The sequence below is a fragment of the Melospiza georgiana genome, chromosome 19, assembly GCF_028018845.1.
Source record: "Melospiza georgiana isolate bMelGeo1 chromosome 19, bMelGeo1.pri, whole genome shotgun sequence".
In the NCBI taxonomy this organism is placed as follows: Eukaryota; Metazoa; Chordata; class Aves; order Passeriformes; family Passerellidae; genus Melospiza; species Melospiza georgiana.
Window position 1 is genome coordinate 9637220 of NC_080448.1, and position 20644 is coordinate 9657863.

Consider the following 20644-nt stretch of genomic DNA (forward strand, 5'->3'; position numbering starts at 1 on the left):
TTTAAGTGTAGGTTTTTAGAGGATTAGATTCCTCTGCTGGCCCCTGAGCTGTGAAGCCAGCCCTCCAAATGACAGCAGCCAAGAAAATGAAGGGAATGCATTTCTCTCAGTAGTGTTTATATTTCAAATCTCATTTGTATCTGCTGTTTTATGAGAGAGTCCATTGCAGCCCTGCACACCCTTCGTTCGTCAAGAATCAATTAAATTCAAGTAGACTATCGAACTTAACCTCATGCAAGATTTCAGCATTCCAAATGTAGCTCTGGACAAAAGGGTTTATGTCTCAGCCCACAAAGTCCTTATTCAGCTGTTAAGGCTAATTTGTCCCAAATCACACAATGTAGCCAGTGATACTGCTGAACAATGCCCTGTTCAATAGTTTCCAATGTTCTAACCCTGGCTCAAATTCTGAAAAGCATTGAGAACCCCCATGCCCATCACTTTCACTGAAATTTTTGTGACAGCAAGGTGTGCCTGGTAAAATTTAGGGGAGTAGGTCTTTTGGCTTGCTTATGGCAAATTATTTTCAATGGTCATTGGGGAAGCTAAAGCATTCCATAGTAACCTTGGCTGTTTCCTAGCTATGCTCATCCAATCAGCCCATCTCCAGCACAGCTCAGGAGGATTCAGCAAACCAGAGGTGTTGGAATAACACTTGGGATGCTGGCAGTCCTTCTCTGGGCAGAGGTTGCTAAGATGCACCAAGAAAACACAGGAAACAAACTTCAGGCTACCAAGTGCTGAAAGGTGCAGACTCACTGCAGTCATGCCTGGCCTTGTAGAGCACTTCAACATGTCCCAGGCAAATTCCTCACTGCTCACGTTTGGCTTCTGGAGCTCCTCAGGACTGTGCATCAATGCCATGAACAGCAATGCCTCATTTTACATCATTACAGGAGGCAACAGCCCAGGAAAGCAGAAGGCCAAGGTTCAGTACATGGCTACATGGGGGTCCTGCATGCTCCCACCTGTTCAGCCATGGCCTTTTGGGATGCCACAAGTCAGGACAGCAGAGTGAGGAACACAACTGAGCTCTCACATAAGGGCAGATGCTCACTCACACTGGTCAGACATAAGTCACCTACTCTTAATTTAAACAGAACACCAAGATAATTTACCCATTCTCTCTGGCAATTCTTACAATACTTTTTGGGAGCACAAATACTCAGTACTTGGTTCCAAGACAACCTTCTAGCCAAACAATTTGTCTCACTGAACAACCAAAGCAGACCCTTCACAACCAGCTCCTTTCCTACCTTTGTGGTTGCAAAGGCTCCCCAAACCTGCTGATGAAACCACTCCAACACACACACACCAGCTTCCCTGAGTTACACAGGTGTGTTTGTCAAGTGGTGCTTAACCTTTGCATTGGTTCACAGGAGATAAGCAGAAAGCCAACCTACCAGTCTGATGTTGTCCTCTGGGCGGAGCAGGATGAACATGGCCTGCAGGTGCTGCTGGAGATCCCCTGCAGGCAAGAGGGCAAGGTGAATGCACAAAAATAGTTCAAAATCACATGCAAGTTCCTGGCTGTCCAGCCAGAGCAAACGTCCACCGAGAAACCTGACACGTCACCGAGAGTGTCGTCACTGTCACTCCCACCTACTCAGAGATGGGAGTTTTGTCATCTCTTAGTCAGCTGCTCTTTGCTCTGTGTGCTCACCTGTTCCTGTGTTACCATGGTCTCTCCTGCTAAATTCTGGTTTTGGGGTGTTTTTTAAACAGAAATAGGCAGTGTTTCATTGCTCTTTGTTCCTTTGACAGACAAGTCAACCTAGTTAGAAATGGAACCCATCCTGTGGTTCAACATCTCATTCTACCACGTGCTCCAAACCAGAAATTTGCCATTTCTTTTACACCAGCTTATTACTCAGTGCAGAAATACTACCCAGGGAAAAGCATACTCTATTTGGAATGAGATTTAATTCTGATTTAGAGCAGCATGTGCCCACCTATGGCTATGTACCAACGCCACCCAAAAGCAGCTAAGAACTGCCACCTGAAAAATCAAACACCATTTTTTTCCTAGAAAACACTTGGAACAGCTTTCCTGGTGAAGCTGAGGAAAAATAAAGGAGAATTAAATTTAGTGCATGACAGTGATTTTAAGTCTTATTAAGAAGAGACAAGTGTCACAAGTTCCTAAAACATCAAGCATTTCAAAGACAAGTGAGATGATTTTCTGTCAGCACTGCTGCACTGGTTTCTCAGCACTACTCCTGGCATGCAGAGAGCCAACATCATCCCCTGAGTACCAGCCAGCAGCAACAGCTCCTGCAAGGGGCTGGTTTTTCAATCATTACATGGAAAAATTAATCTGCATTCCCACAAAGGAGAGTGCAGGGCTGCCAGGTGGGTGGCACAGATCAGCAAGAAGAGAAGCCTTTACTCTTCCACCTCTCCCACTCCTCCACAGCCAGGAAGCTGAGTTTAGGCAACACTGCAAGGAGCAAATATTCAGCAGGATCAGCTACAGGAACCTTTTCTAGGAAGGTTAGTTAATCCCCCTGACCTCCCTGATTCACCAGGGTTGCCAGAATCCATGCTATTTCACAGACTCCCAGAAATAATGAAAGCTTGGACACAGAGCAGCATCCAGAAATACCAAAAAGGGAAGGAGAGGAAAGGAAAGGCTGCCCAGTGAGAGTACCTGGTTTCCAAATGATTTTTATAGCTGGTGGAAGAGCAAGGCTGAAGGGCTGTGCAGCCCCTCTGTGTATGGGACAGAGACAGCCTCGCATGGAGTGGGTTACACAGGACACTGCAATCCCTGCTCTGCTCCTCCTTCCTCCTTGAACTGCATTTCAGCATATGGAGAATGAGTCAAGGCTCTGGGAATGAATTTTTAACTGGGGGTGGGGAAAACTGAGGCACTCAGCAGTGCCAGGGAAATCACCAAGTATCACCGGCCACAAGCACCTGAAGCTGCTTCCTGCCCATGGACATTGTTCCCAGCACGGGAGTGGCTGGCACGAGCCTCCCTAAATAGAAATTATTTATGGAGATAGGGCACTCAGGAAGGCCAAGTCATCCATCAGGTGCTTGTTCTGCCAGGACTGCCATGACAGGATCTCCCCACATCAACACCAGTGCAAAATCCTGACAGCACTGCTCAGTTCCAGCAAGTTCCAGCTAATAATACAGTGGGAGTTGCTGAGAACTGTCAGTCAACAAGCAAAGGGCCCCCTGCACCTCCTGCCCACAGCTTGGAAGAGCTCAGCAAGTATTTGACTCATGAAGCTTCCACATGTCTTAGTCTGAAATGAAAGATGCTTCACCTCAGCTTTTTCCCTCTCCAAAATGTAGCAGTTCCCACTTATTGCTGCCAGTAATTCAGAGACTTCTTAAGAGCCAAAGTTTCCACAGTTAAAAAAAAAATAAAAAAATCTCCTGGACTACTGGATTATCTCAATACTTAAAGAGAAGAAGTTTCTACGACAACCCTTTCTGCAGGGCTCAGCCAAAGAGCTCCATTATCCTTCATCCTCAGAAAGTTTACCACACTCCTCCTCCCTGCTGTCCCCCTGCCAGCCTTGGGATCTCCAGAGCTGGAAAGTAAAGGATTGCTTCCTTGGCCAGCTTTAATCAACTTGCAGGGTTTTCAGCCCCAAACACACAAGTCATTTTGTAAACTTCCTGGATTAAGAAAAACCAAAGGAAGGGCTTTAACATGCCAGAATCAGCACAAAGATATCACATCCTGTCCCGTGAAGAGCTGCCTTTGCTGGCAGCCATGGCAGGGCTGCTGCTTCCTATCACATTGTCCTGTGCCCAGCAGATGCTTTTGTTTCCTTGAGCTGGCAGGCAAGGTGCAAAGCATGGGCAAGGGTGGGATCTAAAAAGTGATTCACAGTATTCCAGAGATGGCAAAAGCCCCAGGAAAGTTACATCCCTTTCTGGCCTCCTGCAGCACTGTTTGTTGTGGAAAAGCAAGCCCATCATCCCACAGAAGTTTGCCAGGTGGCACAGGACCACCCAGGGAGAGGAATAAGGACAGCTGGTACCATATCTAGTCAATCTGCCAATGATTCCCATTGATGGAGGTGTGATTAGAGAAATGGGTGTGAGCATTAATTATTTCCTGTTACCCATTCACTCTTCACGCTGGATTCTAGCGCCTCTGATGAATTAAAAAGGCAGGTCAGGAAGGTCAGCCAGCCTTCCTAGAAAATGCTCTTGGAGCCACTTGAAATACTACTGCATCTATAGGCAGCAATTCCATACTGGAAAGTTTTGTCTGCTCTCTACCCCTTTCTAATTTTGTGTGCCAGAGATAAGTCACGACGCGCATGGGGATGGAAGCTGAGCATGGATTATCGGTGTCCCAGAAAGGAGGCAGCTGCACACACTGTGCCAGCCACGCTCTCCACATCACTGATTTAATTCTGGTGGCACAGATGTTTTCCTCAGGAAGGTGACACACTGATTCCCTGGTGCTTTGGTCTGCTGATACCAGAAAAATTCACAGAAATCTGGTGCAGACTCTGACAAGAGACTCTCCTCAGTGAAACCTCCAAGCACCATAAAAAACCACAAGAGCGTTCCCACCACTTGACAGACAGGGAAACTGAGGAAAGGGCAAGCACTGATGCCTCATTAAATCTCACCCTGTAAGCTGAAGAGACAGGAATAAAGTAAGTTTTCTAAGAACAAAAATCCCAGCCCTTAGGCAAGCCAGCCTCGGCAGCACCAAACATCTCGCTGTAAGCAATTACAACACACCGGATTTGCTTCCTTGGCAATCTGGCTTCCAAGAGCTCTGGGCCGATTAGACAAGCAATTATTTTCCACCAAGGTCTCCAGACCTCATGCAAATCAGCTGGAGCGAGTAAATGAGGCAAGCAGAGAGACTCAACAGCTGTTTGTGCTGCCTTGCAGAGGTTCAGCAGGAAAATCTTTGGGTTTCCTCAGGGAGGCAAAGCCGAGGCAGCAGTGCCAGGGGCTTCAGCAGTGGGCTTTGGAGAGATTAAACACCAAGACAGGCCAAGAGAAACTTTTTAAAGACTGCTCACTCTGCTTTCACACTAAAGGACATTTCACTTCATTCTCGACCAGAAAGGCCAGCTTTAATTTAAGTTTCAGAACATTTTCTTTTGACAACTGGTAATTAATGCATCTCACCAAAGCAATTTGGGTACTGCTTGTGCTATGTTTGAGTGAAGTATGTAATTAAATGCCTTCTGACTTAAACTTTTTCTATAAATATGTTTGCAAACAGATTTTGAGGTGGCCACTCATCACATACATAACTTTGACAGATGCAGAGGTGGATGACAGTCTGATGGTGTCAAAGTACAAAGGGATATACACCTGGAACCAAACCAAATCACATTTTTCCTGGTCACCTTCTAGCAAAGCATGTTGACTCCTGTCTCTGTTTCTATCTCTGTGCCATTTGCAAACATTTGAAGGTCTCAATTTATTTTTGTTTCCTGCCAATTGCTTTATGGAAGGGAAAAATCCCCACACTATCACCTGATGCCAGTAAAATACCAACAGTGATTAAGCACCATATAGCCAGTGAAAAAACCCTACCCTGAAATGTTTGAGTTATGATATTCAGAGCAACTGTTCAAAGAGAGTCAAAGCAAAAACACAAATCAAACTTCCAGCAGATAAAGGAGGTGGAATTATAACTGACTCTCTATTACTCACTCTGCTCACACCTCTGAGAAGTCACACTGACTTTGCTCAGAGGTTTCCTCATCCCCACATGGAGGTAAGCCTGGTAAACCTCCTTCCTCTCCTCCATCATAACCGGTTCCTTTCAGATTAGGGAGGACCATTACTCACCCAGTATCACAAACTCAGGTTTCTCACTGCAGTGCACAAAGGTTTTGGAAGGCAATCCTCCCCTCCCTCTCTCATATTGAAATTACAGGATGATATTTTATCATTCTCAAGTCTCCACTGCTGCCCTGATGTCACTCATTTGAGGAGTTTTGAAAACTTTCTTTCCTGTCAGCACTGAGACTGGCAGGCCAGGCTTTCACACACACGTGGGCCAGACAAACGTGTGTCATCAGGTGAGAGTGAGCTCAGCAAAGGTGAACTCTGGAACAGGAGGGAGCAGACAAGGCCCAGCCATCGATACCACACTCACCTGCGTGTTTGTTGCGCCTGTGACTGATCCTGGGGGTGGAGGACCCATTTCCTCGTGGCAGGAAGAGAGCTGCACCTTTCACAGTGAGGAAGCTTTCGCTGATGCTGCAAGGGAAAAGACATACAAGGAGTGAGGAAAAGTGTCTTGTCTTCAAAAAGGAAAAAAGCAATGAACACTACAGGTTAAAAGCACTGAATGCATGCTCTGTTCTTTGGCAATGAAGTGATTTAGACCAAATCATTCTGCTGGTAAAGGATTTTCCCCCCACGTAAGTACTGCAGACACTCAAAGCATAACTGAGAACAACACAAACAGAGAAACACTGAAAAGCAGAACATGTGCTGGTGCCACTCTGCCTGCAGAGGTGCAACCTGAGCAGGCAGGGGGAATTAACCTATGGCTACATTTTCGATCTGAAAGTCAAGATGACAGATCCACATTTCTAAATGGTGATGAATAGAACAAGCCCACGCATCTGGGTAATTATGGACTCTGTTAACCCTGAGCTTTGTGGTTCAGACACAGCTGATGCCCTGCAGAAACAAATGTCTCCCTTCAGCAGTTAGCCAAAAGAAAATTAGTGTACACAAAAGATTAAGAAATCATAAAACTGCTCTCTGTGAGTTGCATGATGATTAACTCTTAAAGACCTATAAATCAAGAAAGCAAGAAACTGTAATGCTGTTGAAATCGGCCATCACTTCATGACTTGATTTTGCCCTTTCTGAAGTCACATGAGGAGAGAAGTTTGTAAAAAGGGGCAATAAAGAACTCCCAAGTACTGAGAACAGCTGGTATTTTAAGCACATCTTCCAGCCCTTTTCTTGCAGATGCTGTGGTTCGTGGAAGAAGCAAGACACGCTCCAGATTCTGCACTGCAGCCATCCTGCTGCATACTCGAGGGCTCCTGCTTTTCTCAGAATTGATAAGACAATCCTAGAGGCTTTGAAGAAAGCCAGAAACAATTCTCTAGTCAACAGGATGGGTGATGAATATGATAAGACAGGATGGGAGAGTCTCTGGCATCGTGCATCCCAACAGCTCCATGCTTTGAAAAAGATGTTGGCTTGTCCTTCAAGACAACTCTTGTCCTGAGCAAGAGGTTAGGAGCTTTTTTATTCCTTTCTCCACTTAAGCAAATATCAAACCTAGTTTGTTATTCCTTTCCTCTAAGGGATGAGGACTGGGAAATTAATAGAGTAAAAATCCCTGCATTATTTGGGGTTGACTGCTTTAAAAAAGGATTTTCTGACTACATTTTTAGAAGTAAAAGAATTAGAAAAGCTTGTGTTAAAGTTGGATTTCCCCCTAAGCTCGAGCACATTTCTGGGCACCTCTCCATTTTGCTGCCAGGGATATAAAAAATGAAGTTTTCCAAGCTCCAGAAAAGCAGATGCACAGAGTCAGAAAGACTTTTCTCAAGGCTGCAGCACATCCCAATGTTTAGACCCTGCTGTCATAGCCTCAGCACTCCTGAGTGACAAAGTTTCTCCCAGAACTTTCTTCCTAAAATTGAACCAGATGTCAAACATGGTCTGGATGTTTCAATAAAAACAGAATTTTGAAAAGGAGAAAATCACTCATCCTAAATTAAAATGGATCAGAGAGTTCTCTACTTACATTAAAGTTAAAACCAAAAAATATAAGTTCATTGGGCACACTGAACCTGTTTCCTTAGACCATATTCACATTAAAAATTTTGACTGAGCCTTTCTAGCTTTTGTTGACATATAAATACTCTCCAAGTTTTCAAGGTACACAGTTTCTTACAGCCTGAACTAGAAAAACACTGAGTTATCTTAAGGATACTTAAAAAAAATAATAGTAGTATTATTAATGATAAAAATAAATTCTCCTCCTTCCATTATAATCTCACCACAGAAGAAAACTATTAAAAGATGTTAGGCTGCAGAGGAGGAGAAAGAATTCAGCACTCACAGACAGCTTTCACACTGTTCATTTTATCAGCAAAGCCAACCACTAATATTAGCAATCCTTTAGTCTGTGCCTGAGGTTCCCCCAGAAGGTGGAATTAGCAACTATTTTTAGTGGATAATGTAGCATGCAGCTAAGAGGGCCAGGAAGTTAAAAACCTTCTCAATTCCATCACTTTGCCTTATCACCAGCTCTCAGCCACCAGCCTGGAAAGGAAAGAGCAGCAGAACTAAAGAGATTCCCATCAGGTGCATCCTTCCAGGAGGCCACCTCCTCTCCTAAGGCCATGGGAGCCTTGTTCTGGGCCATTAACCACGGGCTTTAAGTGTAACTTGGTAGGACTAGGGAAAGGGAAAGTAATTTCCCATACAAAGGGCTGGAGCAGCTGAAGAATGTGGCAAAGCAGATCATTCTTGTGGAACAAGGAGGTCAGGCAGGGAGGGCAGGAGCAGGGCAGGAGATGGGCATCAGCACTGCTGGGAGAACAGCAGCTCCATGGGGACAACAGCCTCGGGCCAAATCCAGCTGTGGGGACACTCCCTGTGCACCTCTGGCACCACCTGCCCTGAATTCTAACCCCTGATGCATCAGTGTCCAGAAAAGAAACCCATAGCACATACACACACAACAAAGCTCCTGCTTTGAGATTCAAGCAGTAAAGAAAATCTTGGGAGGGAAGGCAACAAATTCATGGGAAAGTCCAAGTAGCTCTAATACTGAATTCAGCAGATGCTGATTTTGGTGCCTGTGATGCACTACATGGACAAAAAAAAGCAATCACTGGCCTGACATCCTCTGTGCCACACTCAGATGGCTGCTCCATTTGGGTCCACCCTGGCATGACCTTCACCTAAAGCTCATATTTCAGATCACCTTTGGATGCTGTCCCTGATTTATAAAGAAAAAGGATTCCTTGGGTGGGACACCAACAGCAGGCCCCAGTCTGAGACACTTCAAAACCACAAAAGGTAGAAAAGATGGCTGTGAAAAGGGCAATTAAGGCTCTAAACAAGTGTTGCCATCCACTCCTGATTTCACCCTGCTGACAGCTCGATGTCTTCCAAGCATAACGTGGGCTTTGAAATACTTCACAAAATCTGGCTTGCCAGAGCCTACAGGAGCTTCAGGGCTCTTTGAAACACTCTCCTGGAACAGACTGGTGTTAAAAGACACTCAACGTGCTGAGGGGAGAAGTTGAGGCCAGGACAGCAGAAGACAAGAAGCCAACTTGGCTCAGGTAACAAAGCTGAGCTGGGTTTTATCAGCACCCCAGGCTTGTCATCAGTTGTCTGTACTGCACAGCAGGTTTTGTCAGGAGAAGACTCACTCAGGACATACCTAGGAAAGAGTTCACAATCCTCAGCACTACAGCTGGGGAAAAACCCTTCTGTTCCACGTTCACCTCTGCAGTGAAGCAGCAGCCCCAAGGCCACCAGTGGTGTGCTGTTTGTAGTTCCCTGCTCACTGGGAAGAGAACCAGTGCAACCAGAAGACTTAAGCTATTTCTACAGAAATCACTACTTGTACCAATTTTTCTCCCAGGCAGAAAAGATTTCGTAGAAATTGTACAAGTCACATCAGAACTATTGAAAGCCTTTTGCACAAAAAGCACAGACTCTGCCCTCAGAAGGCTCTGCTTCTAACCAGCACTAACAGCTGGAAACAGAAGTGATTCTGTGCTCCCTGATGTGCTGCCCAGGGCTGAGCTCCTCCTGGACATGGAAATCACTGCACAGCTCAAACTAAATTCTCATTATGCTACAAAATGAGATCCACACAGAACTTATAGATGGCAAACAAAAAATAAATGCCTTCCCAGATGTTACACTGCACAGCTCCATTCATGAACTGCAAGCACAAACACCAAATACACTGGTTTGAGGACATAAAAGAGAAAGTGTTACTGGTTTAGGGCTGTGCCAAAGACATGTGATAAATCACTGGATGCAGTGTCATGACCTCCTGGACAATGCCTTCCAGCTCCCAGCCAGGTGAATCTGCACCCCTCTCCAATTTCATTGAGAAACCCTCAGTCCTCAGTGTAAAATACTCAAAAAGGAACTTTGCTGCTTTCTCGTGAAACTGCTGCACAATGAAAGGAGAGAAAACCTTTTTAGGAATAAGGCAAGGAGGCACCTGAATGGCTGCTGGCAATGTTTTATCCTAATAAACACTTAATTAAGCTATTGAGAGCCTGAGGATGACTTTCCAAAGTCTGCTCTCCTCACTCATGGGAGCAGCTCCTTGCAGCAGGCTCTGTCCTGTCCAGCCCAGCCCTTGGTGGGGCACTTGCCAAGTAGCACAAGCAGAAATTGGCACCATTCCCTGCCAGGCTCGGCAGGAGAAGTCCTTCCATGCACATCCTCCCACACAACAGGACAGGTCAGTGTGGCAAAGGCCAAAGCTCCTTGTGCTGTCACCTCCTCACAGCCGTGCCCAAAGCACAAGGGCACTGCATGCGGTCACATCCTCCCACCCTGCTCACCCTAATCCTTAGATGAAATGGGAGACTGAAAAGTGGTGGTGGGGGAAATGAGGGTATCAAGGTACTCCACATTTGAATGGAAGTCCACTACCTGTGTGATTTACAGAAATACAATTTCTCTTAGTGGGTATTTATTAACCACAGCCCTGCAGAAAAGAGCTCTGAAGCAGCTACAATGGGATTTCAATGCCAAGCCTGGCTCCAGCTGTAGCTCCCCATGACAAGAGAGTTGTGCAGTCCCTCAAGAGCCCCCCAGATTCTGCCCTAACATGAGCAGCCAATGCTGCCTTGCACACTCAGCTGCCTGCTCAGCTCCATCATCCTCCCTTAATCCAGCGGCTGCAAAACTCCAACCAAGCAAAAAGGAAATTCCAAGGCTGGCAGGAGTGGCACAGCAGGCACCAACACTGAGCTCATTCCCGAGGTGTGGAAGGAGGGAGAGAGGGCAGCTGGGGACGTGTGAGTGAGCTCTGGAGCAGCCAGGACTGCAAGAGCAGCAATTCCCCCGCAGCCTGCTGATTTTTTCAGCACCTCAAGCCACTTCCCTCCCTCTCCCTGCTCCCCTTCCCAAACTGGCTGTCTCCCCTTCTCCACAGGCAGGCACACCTGCTCTGGGGGCAGCTCTCACTGCCAGCCTCCCACCCTTCACCTGCCCACAAGAAAAGTCCAGGTTAATAAAGCATCAGTCCCACAGCCAAGGATGATGCGCAGCCTGGCAGCCCAGGGCACTTCTCCCTCAAACACCAGATAAAAGCATTGCATTCCTCCAGCATCCCTCCCCAGGGAAGTGCCTCTTTCACCTTCACTGTAGTTTGTTTTTCAATAAACAACATCCCTACTTCCCTTGTTTACTTTTTAAAGCACCTATTTAAATAACTGCCTACAGTATTAATGAATTAAATAGAGGGAAGCAATGTCTGGCTTCCAGTTTAAATCTTTGCTCCTAGGCAAGGGATTAAGGTGCTTGATTCTTTCCACACAGAGGGCAGATCTCAGAGCTCTGTAAAGCACAATACCAGGTACTAATAAAGAGAACCCACCAAAACCATACAAGGAAAATGAAAAGGCAAGGATAACTCAGGATTGCCCTGCACTGACATGTGTATTATCAGGGTCAGCAGGCAGCAAATACAGACAAGCAGAGGCTTCTCTGATACCCAAAACAGAAACAAACTCAGTGCCGAGCAAAACAAGAGCCACAAGTTACAGAAAAGGGGTCAGTGACACTGCCAGCAGAGGTGACACCCTCGAGGGCAGGGAGAGAAAAGGGAAGTGGTTCTCCACCAAAGGCCATCTCTCAGCACTTTTGCAACTTAAGAAACAGCCCAAGGAGAAAAACAAACTGAGCGTGGGAACCCACTTGGGCTCAGAGGTTTGACGCAAACCGCATTTTTAGCAACATCTGCATTTGTGCCTTTTTTTTACAAAAAGGAACTGTCTGCAGGCACTTCCTCTGCTCCAAGGTGGGGCTCCCTGGAGAGAGAACTCAGCTTTCATGACACACACAGAGGCATCATCACAGAGAGATCTGCAATGCCAACTGTTACTCATCCACATGAACTTACCCACTGATCCCTTCTCACTAGCACCAGGTCACTTTTCCCTTGTTTTGGGCCCTAATATGGACAACTTCTGAAGCCAAACTAAGTTTGCCAGAAGACAGTCAAAGGTGAGGATGGATGGGTGTGAATCTGAACTTCAAAGGACTAATTTTTTTACCTTGCTCCAAGCAAGGAGAGAATTTCTGCTGAATTCAGAGAGGGTACAACTTGCCAAGGGAACTCTGATGACCACAACTGTCTGTGTAAGTGAAGAACAACTGCTTCAGGTGCACAAAACAACCACACAGTTTCAGAGACAGGATCAAACCAGCCTCAGGTCATCCCACCAGGCTCTGGGGTGCTTTGATACCTACTCAACACCAAAGTGAGTTACCAGTCTGCAAGTCACACCCACTGCTGGAACCAACCATGACATGCCATTAGAGCTCCTCTGCCACCCGATCATTTGAACTGAGCTCAGAAATACCTCTGCAAACTTGGGCAGCTTGGGTATGCAGGAAAGAGCAGTGGCATCCTTTGGAAACTACACAGAAGACAACAGCTCTGGGCTGAGAAACTGATCCCTGCCAGAAACTCATCCCAGCCTTGCTGCAGGCGAGGGGAGCAACAACAGCTGCTGTTTGCAGCCCAAGATTTCAGCCCACGCAGCTGCGACAGGGCTGCACTGTGCACACACAACCCCAACCACCTGCAGCATTCCTCTGCCTCCCTGCCCCAGCCTTGCTCTGCAGGCCTGAGTTTCACACTCCCATCCAATGTGTTCCACCACAGGCAGGGCTGGGATTTATTCCTTACAGGCAAAGGAAAGCAGACTGGGTTTTATTTTAAGCTGATGAGCATTTTATGGTCTCTGACGGAAGTGAAACTCCATGTGGGTTTCCTGTTCCCTCACACACTCTTGGCCTACAGATGAATCAGCTCAACAAACTCCTAAAGCCCAGCAGAGCCCTGGCAGGGACATCAGCTCACCTCAGCACCCAGCCCCGTGCCCAGCCTGCTGCTGGCAGCCCCAGGTTGGGTTTCACTGGGCTGCTGCTGAGTGACCCTGACACAGCCCTCCCTGTGCCACCCAGCCTGTCCCCATCACCTGTGCCAGCCCTCAGCAGCCTGGGAAGGGAGGGAATGTCCTGGTGCTGAGGCTGGGCAGAGGGACATGTGCTGAGCTGAGCTGTGGCTGCTGTCACCACCGAGAAACAGACTTGGGGCACACCCCGCTGATGACAGATCACCAGATAATGATTTATTTCACTGAGCACAGGTTGTAGGATCGCCATGGCAGTGAAGAAGGAAATTAAGCAGGGATGATTTAAATTATCACAGGCTGAAAGGACCCATTTTCCATGCAGCACAAACAGCAAAAAGCTTTACTGCCCATCTCTCTGGCTATGCAGCACAGAGGGAGTCCCAGCAAGGCATGTGTTGGTGGCCCATGTTTAGCCTCTGAGGCAGCTTCAGAGAATCCATCCAGAGAGAAAGCAAAAGATTCCAAAAAGCAGCAGCAAAACAAGTTGTGCAAACAAAGCTCTGGTGTCTCTGGAATTTGAGACTGAAGATATGCACAAAATCGTTCTTCCTGCAGTCCAAGCACGAGCACGGCAGCTCACGGACTAGGAAGGGGGTGGCTAACACAATTAGGATGCTGATTAAGAAATCTGGGCACTTGGTGTTTACAGAAGAAATTTGATTCTTTGCACTTTTTAAAGCAAGAGACCCAGACCGGAAGAGAGACCATGAAAGGAATTTGTTTTACATGATAGTCCCCAAAGGCTCCCAGGTCTCCAAGTCAAGACATTCCCAGATGAAAGCTCTACATGACATTCTTCTTGTGCCATATACTGTTTAAACATCCTTTGGGCATTTTTAATGCATACCACTGGGTTCATGGAGCAGGACAGCAGTACCCAGGAGAACACTCCACAGTGTTTCACCACCATGCTCCTACCAGCTCAGCCTGCCCAGAGCGAGCCAGCTGCTGTGGTACCAACAAAATGCTTTCACAAATGTGTTCTTAGAAACACTTTAATCAACATGAAAAAACTTCTAAGGATAATCTATCGCATCAAGGAACAGAAAAATAACCACCAGCTTTTTGATTAATCTTCAGGAAGAACACCCCTCTGATTGACACATACTTATCTTTTTTCTCTCCTAATTAACACAGTCTATGTTGATTATCTTTAAACCACACAGTAATCTCCCCTGCCACCAGAGTTTGAAAGCATTGCCTTCATACACAGCACGTTTCTTTTTAAACCTTAAATGACAGCTGACAGACCCTCCAGCAGTTAATTAACAACCTGGTCTCTCCCCACTACGATTAAACGCATTTAAGATGAGATATTTTATAATAAATTTTTATGCCAGTCTCCCTGCATGTCACTGTCACAGACCTGACCATGTTTGGCCTGACTGGAAGTGTCCCACGAGGAGGACCCATCTGCTTTAAATACAACTGTAACACAAGTGACAGGAGACACACCGAGGTCAACTTACTGTCCCTCCCTGCACAGCCAAGCCCAGGCCGCCCTATATTTAGACAAAGAATGTCCAGCACTTTACAGATGGAAGGAGATCACTGACTTGCATGAAGCATGGCCAGTGCTGGGTGTGACCAGGAGGTGACAAGGCCCCAGCACCCGCTCAGGGCAGGGCACGCTGTGTCCCCAGTCTGTCCCCAGCAGCCACAGCCCCAGGATGGGACTGGTTCAGGAGGATGCTGCTCTGTGTTTTTCTGGTCTCAGTGGTTGTGGACAGCACTGAGCATGGTTCTGGTCAGCCAGGGAGCAGAGCTCCTGCTGCCTTGAGATGCAGAACTGTGCCAGGACTTGGCTCTGCAGCCACCCCAACCAGGGTGGAATTATGCTGGGGAAGCTGCCTGGCTCTGATCACAGCCTTGTTGGCTGCCCTCAGTAAATACATTAACAGACCCCTGTAAATAGAGCACCAAAACAAGGACCACTCTGTCTCTGCACAAAGAAATCAATGCTGAATAATAAGCCTTTTCCTCCTGCTAAGAAGAAGCAGATGCTTGTTTACCAAAAGCATCAAAAATCATCAAGAGGCTGTTGGATTTGACTCATAAAAATACAGAAGGAGGTTATTTGTTCAGTATTTTAACTTCTGCAGCGCTCAGCACTTTCAATTTTCTCTGATTCTTACTGCATCCTCCCAATGCAATGGTATTTGATCCCTGAATGGCAGTTTCCACCAGGAACAGTAAAATCAGTTTAGGAACGACTGTCCCTTTAGATTAGCAAAAAGGACAGTCAGCAGTAGCCAGTGATGTGAGATGGTTTGTGGGCTGTTTCACAGAGAACTGCCATGTGCCAGGTTTCTTTCAATAGGTTTTGATTTGAAACTGGAAGTCACAGGGAGCTTTACCTGCTGTGATGATCCAGCCAGTAACTGGGCCATTGATCTGCTCCCCCTTGCAAATACACCAGAGACTTTATTTTAGGGAACAGGGAAGCTACACTTAAGGGAATACAAACTTAAATGTGGCTGCAACTAATAACTTGAAATTTTAATCAGCTAGAAGTAAGGAATCATCAAAGACAAAGATTCAGAAACATTTTATAGTTGGAATAGTTTAATGGATTCTGTGCCCTCAAAGCAGGGCAACACTCAGAAGGACAGTTCCTTGCACAAAGCAAGGTCAACACAAACTTCAGATTCAATTAAAAGCTGCAAACCAAAGAAGAAACACTGTGGGTTCACTGTGGGTTCAGTGACCCAGCACTGGGGGAATGGGGTGACAGCCTGGAGAGACAAGGCTGCTGGTCCCCAGGAGCTCAGAGCAGCTCCCAGCACAGCACACCTACCCTGACAGCAGCCACAAGAACCACTCCAACATCCTGCTGCTGGAAGTGACGATCAGCCTCCGGAGCCATCAGGAAAAGCTCTCCAAATCAGACCATGAGATATAATTATGATCCATTTCAAAATGCAAGCTCAGCACCACTTTCCAATGCAGCTCTTCCCCCCACGGATGTTACAAGTTCTTCCTGGAGACAACATCCCTTGTGACTCTGCTTTTTCTTTTGGTGCTCTGAATAGGGATCAGCTTACCAGGAGTCCTTTATTCCTGAAATAATTTCCATTAATCACTCACCATACACCACTTTAAACAGAAGCTGACAGACTGTGGGATGTCTAACACCAGCACAGCATCTCCCAACTTAAGTAAAGGCTGAAACGAAGGGCACCCTAAGAGGCAAAAGGAACTTGGAGATTCTAAACAGGAGACAAGAAAACTTCTTCAAAATGTTCCGAAGAATTGAAATGTTTTTATACAGCTACTTTAAATACAAGCAGGAAAGCAGTAGTGTGAACCATCCACTCTTCATGGTATCTGCTCACAAAAAAAGTAAATTAAAGGAAAAACAGTAAAGTGCTTCATTCTGAAGCAGTTTTGCATTTGTGATTTCTCAGCACAGCTGCAAATTAACCAATTCTTTTAGCACCTTCATGCAACTTTCAGGGGGATGTCAATGCTTTACTTCAAAATGCATATAAAGGAGTTTTAAACTCAACATAAAAACCCTGCATAGTTTTGCTGACTACGACTCAGACTGAAAACACATTAAATAAAAGTTTTATTTTCCAGGAGTTTGAACTCAGAAGAGTAGAGATTCCAGATGTGTTTATCCCTGCAAAAGTCAGGTGCTAAATTTCAGCAGAATTAGCACTTTAAGCAGTTTGGCAGCCAATTTTCTGTGGTTAACTCAGGTCTTCGTATTTCCTAAAAGCATAGAAACCCCTTTAAAAATCACACATTAAAGTAGAAAGACCATCAGAATACTAAACACTGCTATGTACCACACAACCAGCAAAGTCTCTAAAAAGAACACAGTGTACTTTAGGGAAAAGGCTCTTAAACAGCTTTTTAAAAGACTCCAGAATAGATATTTGCTTAATTTCAAGCTAGAGAGCCTCTCATAGAACATTTCATTATGTACTTGAAGGAACTAAGGACAAAAGAGTCAGGCAGATTACAGCAGTGTCAAGGTTTTGCTGGGACTGTGCTGGGAATCTGGGTGATGTCCTGCTCCATCTCCTGACCCAAAATGCAGCTCCTGGGCTGGCTCAGCAGCCCCAGTCCTGTTCACACACACTGGACACAGCATCACCCACTCTGGGCTGGGTATTTGTGCCACCCCCACTTGCTATCAAGGCACATGGATATTCCTTTTCTGCTTTCTTGCAATTTCCTCATCATGGCAAACCAAGAGGAGGGCCAGAAATGGTGCTGACAAACTGTTTGTTTTTATTTAGACTAACTGTCTTTCAGTCTTTGCGCCACAGAGGAATGCGGCTGCTCCACTTTGCATTTGTTTTTTGATTTCTCCATCTCTTTTACAAAGCAAATAATGGGGGAAAAAAACAACAAACCAACCCTAACAATAACAACAACAAAGCCAGTGACAAGCTCTTCACACACCACCATGCAATGAGCCCTTTAAAAACCCAAACAAGCTAAACAAACAAAAAACCCCAGTAAAACTCCTCCCACAATTTGGGTTCATTTTAATTCAGTATCGAGTTGCAGAAAGCAAGCAGGAAACTAACAGGAGGACAAAAGTAAGACTAATGATAGCTTTCTACACATTGTGCAAACGGGATTCCCCCTTACTTTGTAACCTGACCAAGGTAAATTCATCATTTGCTAATCAAAATGACCCTACTCCAGTCCCACCTGCCATTTGGAGCCTCACAAAACACCAGCAACAGACCCAGAACAGAGCTGCCCGTGCCTGTCAGCTACACAAGCCACAGGAACAGCCCTCTCCAAAGCACCCAGTTGGGATTCTGTAGGAAAAGAGGCTGCAGGGCAACCAGAGGCTCAGAGAAGCAAATTTATTCTCTTCATGCTGGCAAACAAATCACAGGGAGCGAGGAAATCCAGCACAGGATACACAATAACACCACAGTACAGAGAATTCCAAGCTCCACTCAACAGGGGTCCCAGTCCACCCTGGGCACCTCCAGACTGCTCAGGACCTTGGCATGATCTTCCTCTGATCCACCTGGGTGCCCCCGCTAAAGCCACACTGCAGCAGCCAGATCTGTGCTCTTCCAGGGAAAAACTAGAAGTTTAACAGGGAAACCAGACCCCAACCTGTGGTGTTCCCAAAGGGCAGGAGCCAGCCCTGCCTGCTGGGACAGCATGGAGCTCATTAAGCCATTGTGAGAAGTGTGTGAACAAATGAAAGAGTTCGCTAATAAGTGACAAAGATCATTTGTTTGAAAGAAAGGACTAAATCATTTCTGGTTCAGCAGTCTGGGTTTAGCCTACTTGTAACAAAGGTGTTTTGAGGAAAAGCATTCTGCTTAAATGGCTTATTGCAAGTAAATCAGAGAGCCCAAAGAGCTGAACATGATGTTGATGAGGGGCAGATAAGTACTGGATAAACAGGAATATGCACTGAACAAGGAGTCTGTCACCCCAATATAATAGAAGCGCCCAAATTTATCAAGTTGCCAATCACAAAAAAATGCCAATCCTACACTGAGATCCTCCAGGTTGGATTCCTATGTCACAGCCTTCAACAACTCTGAGACTTGTCTTTTAAGTTTACCTTTACAGGCTTTTCTTCTCCCCAGCCTCCCTCATGCACAGGCTGATGTCCTTGAACCAGAAAGCTGCTGTCTGTCACAACACACTTGGTTAATCCCACACAGCCCAGCATTAGGTGGCTGCAGAACAGCTCCTGCCAGTCTGCAGCTCCTTCTCAAGCTGCTGGATTCGAGCTCTGGCCAAGCTGCACATGCAAAGCAAAGGGGTGGCTTTGGAATACTTCAGCAAAAGCACAAGAGTTTACTATTAAGGATAGGAGTGAGTTTTGCTACACGTGTTTGTGAAAATTTCACTCTTCAACCAGCTGCTATGAAACACCATGGCTGGAAACTCAAGTTGCAGATTTGCTCTGTACACATTACATATGTTACACTGGAGAAAAATATTTGCTGAACTAGTTTTAAGCACATACGGGCTGATAATTTAAATGCTGTTTGTCAGACCAATACAGGGGAGACAGCAGCTTTTCAGAGCCTACTGCAGAATGGGATGCAGAATTTAAACTTTCTCTGACCCCACAAACACTAGTCAGAAGCAACTGTCAAGAAAGTTAGCTTGAAGTTGTTTTAAAAACAATGAAGCAATATTTTAACCAGGGGCTCTGTGATAAAGGTGCAAGGACAAAGAATCCTGAAAAAAAAAATCCCAGCCAGCTATTAACTGGCCCCAAAAGGTCTTTTTCTGCTGATAATCTCACTGGGGTCCTTCTGCTTTGTGGTCTTTACAAAAATCCCAAGCATTTCCAGAGACAGGAACATCTGCAGATGTTTCAAGACAACACAATCTCAGAGTCAACTCTACCATTTAAATCCTTTTAAAACATTAATTTGGCAGCCCAGCAGCGTGGGCTTCCTAACTAAAACATATTGCTCAAAAAGAGTGCTGGCGTGGGGGGTTTGTCCTTGAAACACTGGTTTGTGGCTCAGGTTTTGATTTGATGTCTGATAACCATCTCTGTCTCTCTTCCAGCCCTTACCAGGAAGGATCGGTGAGACAAATATCCACAGCTTCCAGGGGAATAAAAGGAAAACCCAAACAGGAAAAGTAGTTATGAACAATACAGCCCTGGCTTGGTTAATGATCAACTCTGCACAGACCATATCACTTTTATGCAAATACCACAACCAATTTGAACAGTTTTCAGTAATCAGTGGGTAGTAAGAGGCCTCTTCATCATCACATTTGTTTAATCACAAGCAGCAAAGAAATAAAAAAGATGAGAAATCCCCGACGACTCTGCTCTGTCAACAGGAAGCCCATGCACAGTGCAGGGTGAGCTCCGCTGTGTGGAGGGGTGGGCAGGAAGGGGAAGGGGTCAGGTTCCCCTGCCTGCACATTCCCATCACATCCCTGATGGAGTGTGAGGCTGTGCTCTGCAGCCCAACAAACCCAGAGCACACAATGCATGTTTGAATGGAGAAAACAACTGCTGCAGCCTGCCCTGATCCTGCCAGGCTCTACAAGACATGAAAGGCTCATCAGCCACTCTCTGTATTTCAAGCACTTCCAACCAGAGCAACCCTCAGCTCGTAAGGCAACTTCAGACAGAGCTGACAGTGCTAACTGGAATGACTCTGCTGATCTTCCAGGCTTTCTGCAGCAGTTTCCAAGCATCTCCTCCTTGGCTTTTAAATATCATTGACTCTCAGCACAATGGTAAAATACTCACAAAGCTACAGTGCTTTACAATGGCACAGAAGCAATTAAAGATTTCCAATAACATGCTGCTCAGAGGATTGGGTCTAATTGCTGAATGGTCAAGGGTTTTGGCAGCAATCACACTGTAAGGAGATAAAAAGGTTGTAAAGGCTTCCCATACAAGAAATAAATAAATAAGCAGCTCTCCAAAGAATGGCAACATCAGCCACACACCAATCCAAGTTCCTGACTTGGCACTGGGCACAATTCAAGATTAGGTGGTCATGAAATTTCCCACCTTAAAGGTCAAGGCCGTGTGACAGAGGAAAATGAAAGGGGTGGGG

General features: G+C 45.9%; 1 protein-coding gene across 2 annotated transcripts in view; it reads right to left on the reverse strand.

Annotated features, from left to right (window-relative positions):
• The window catches only part of SSH2 (slingshot protein phosphatase 2), a 90184-nt gene that overhangs the window by 26256 nt on the left and 43284 nt on the right, over window positions 1–20644 (reverse strand). For both annotated transcript variants that reach the window (XM_058037469.1, XM_058037471.1), the window contains 2 exons: window positions 6104–6207; window positions 1404–1468 (listed from right to left, as the gene is read on the reverse strand). In XM_058037469.1, coding sequence (XP_057893452.1) covers window positions 1404–1468; window positions 6104–6207 — 169 coding nt within the window. The remainder of the gene's footprint in view (window positions 1–1403; window positions 1469–6103; window positions 6208–20644) is intronic.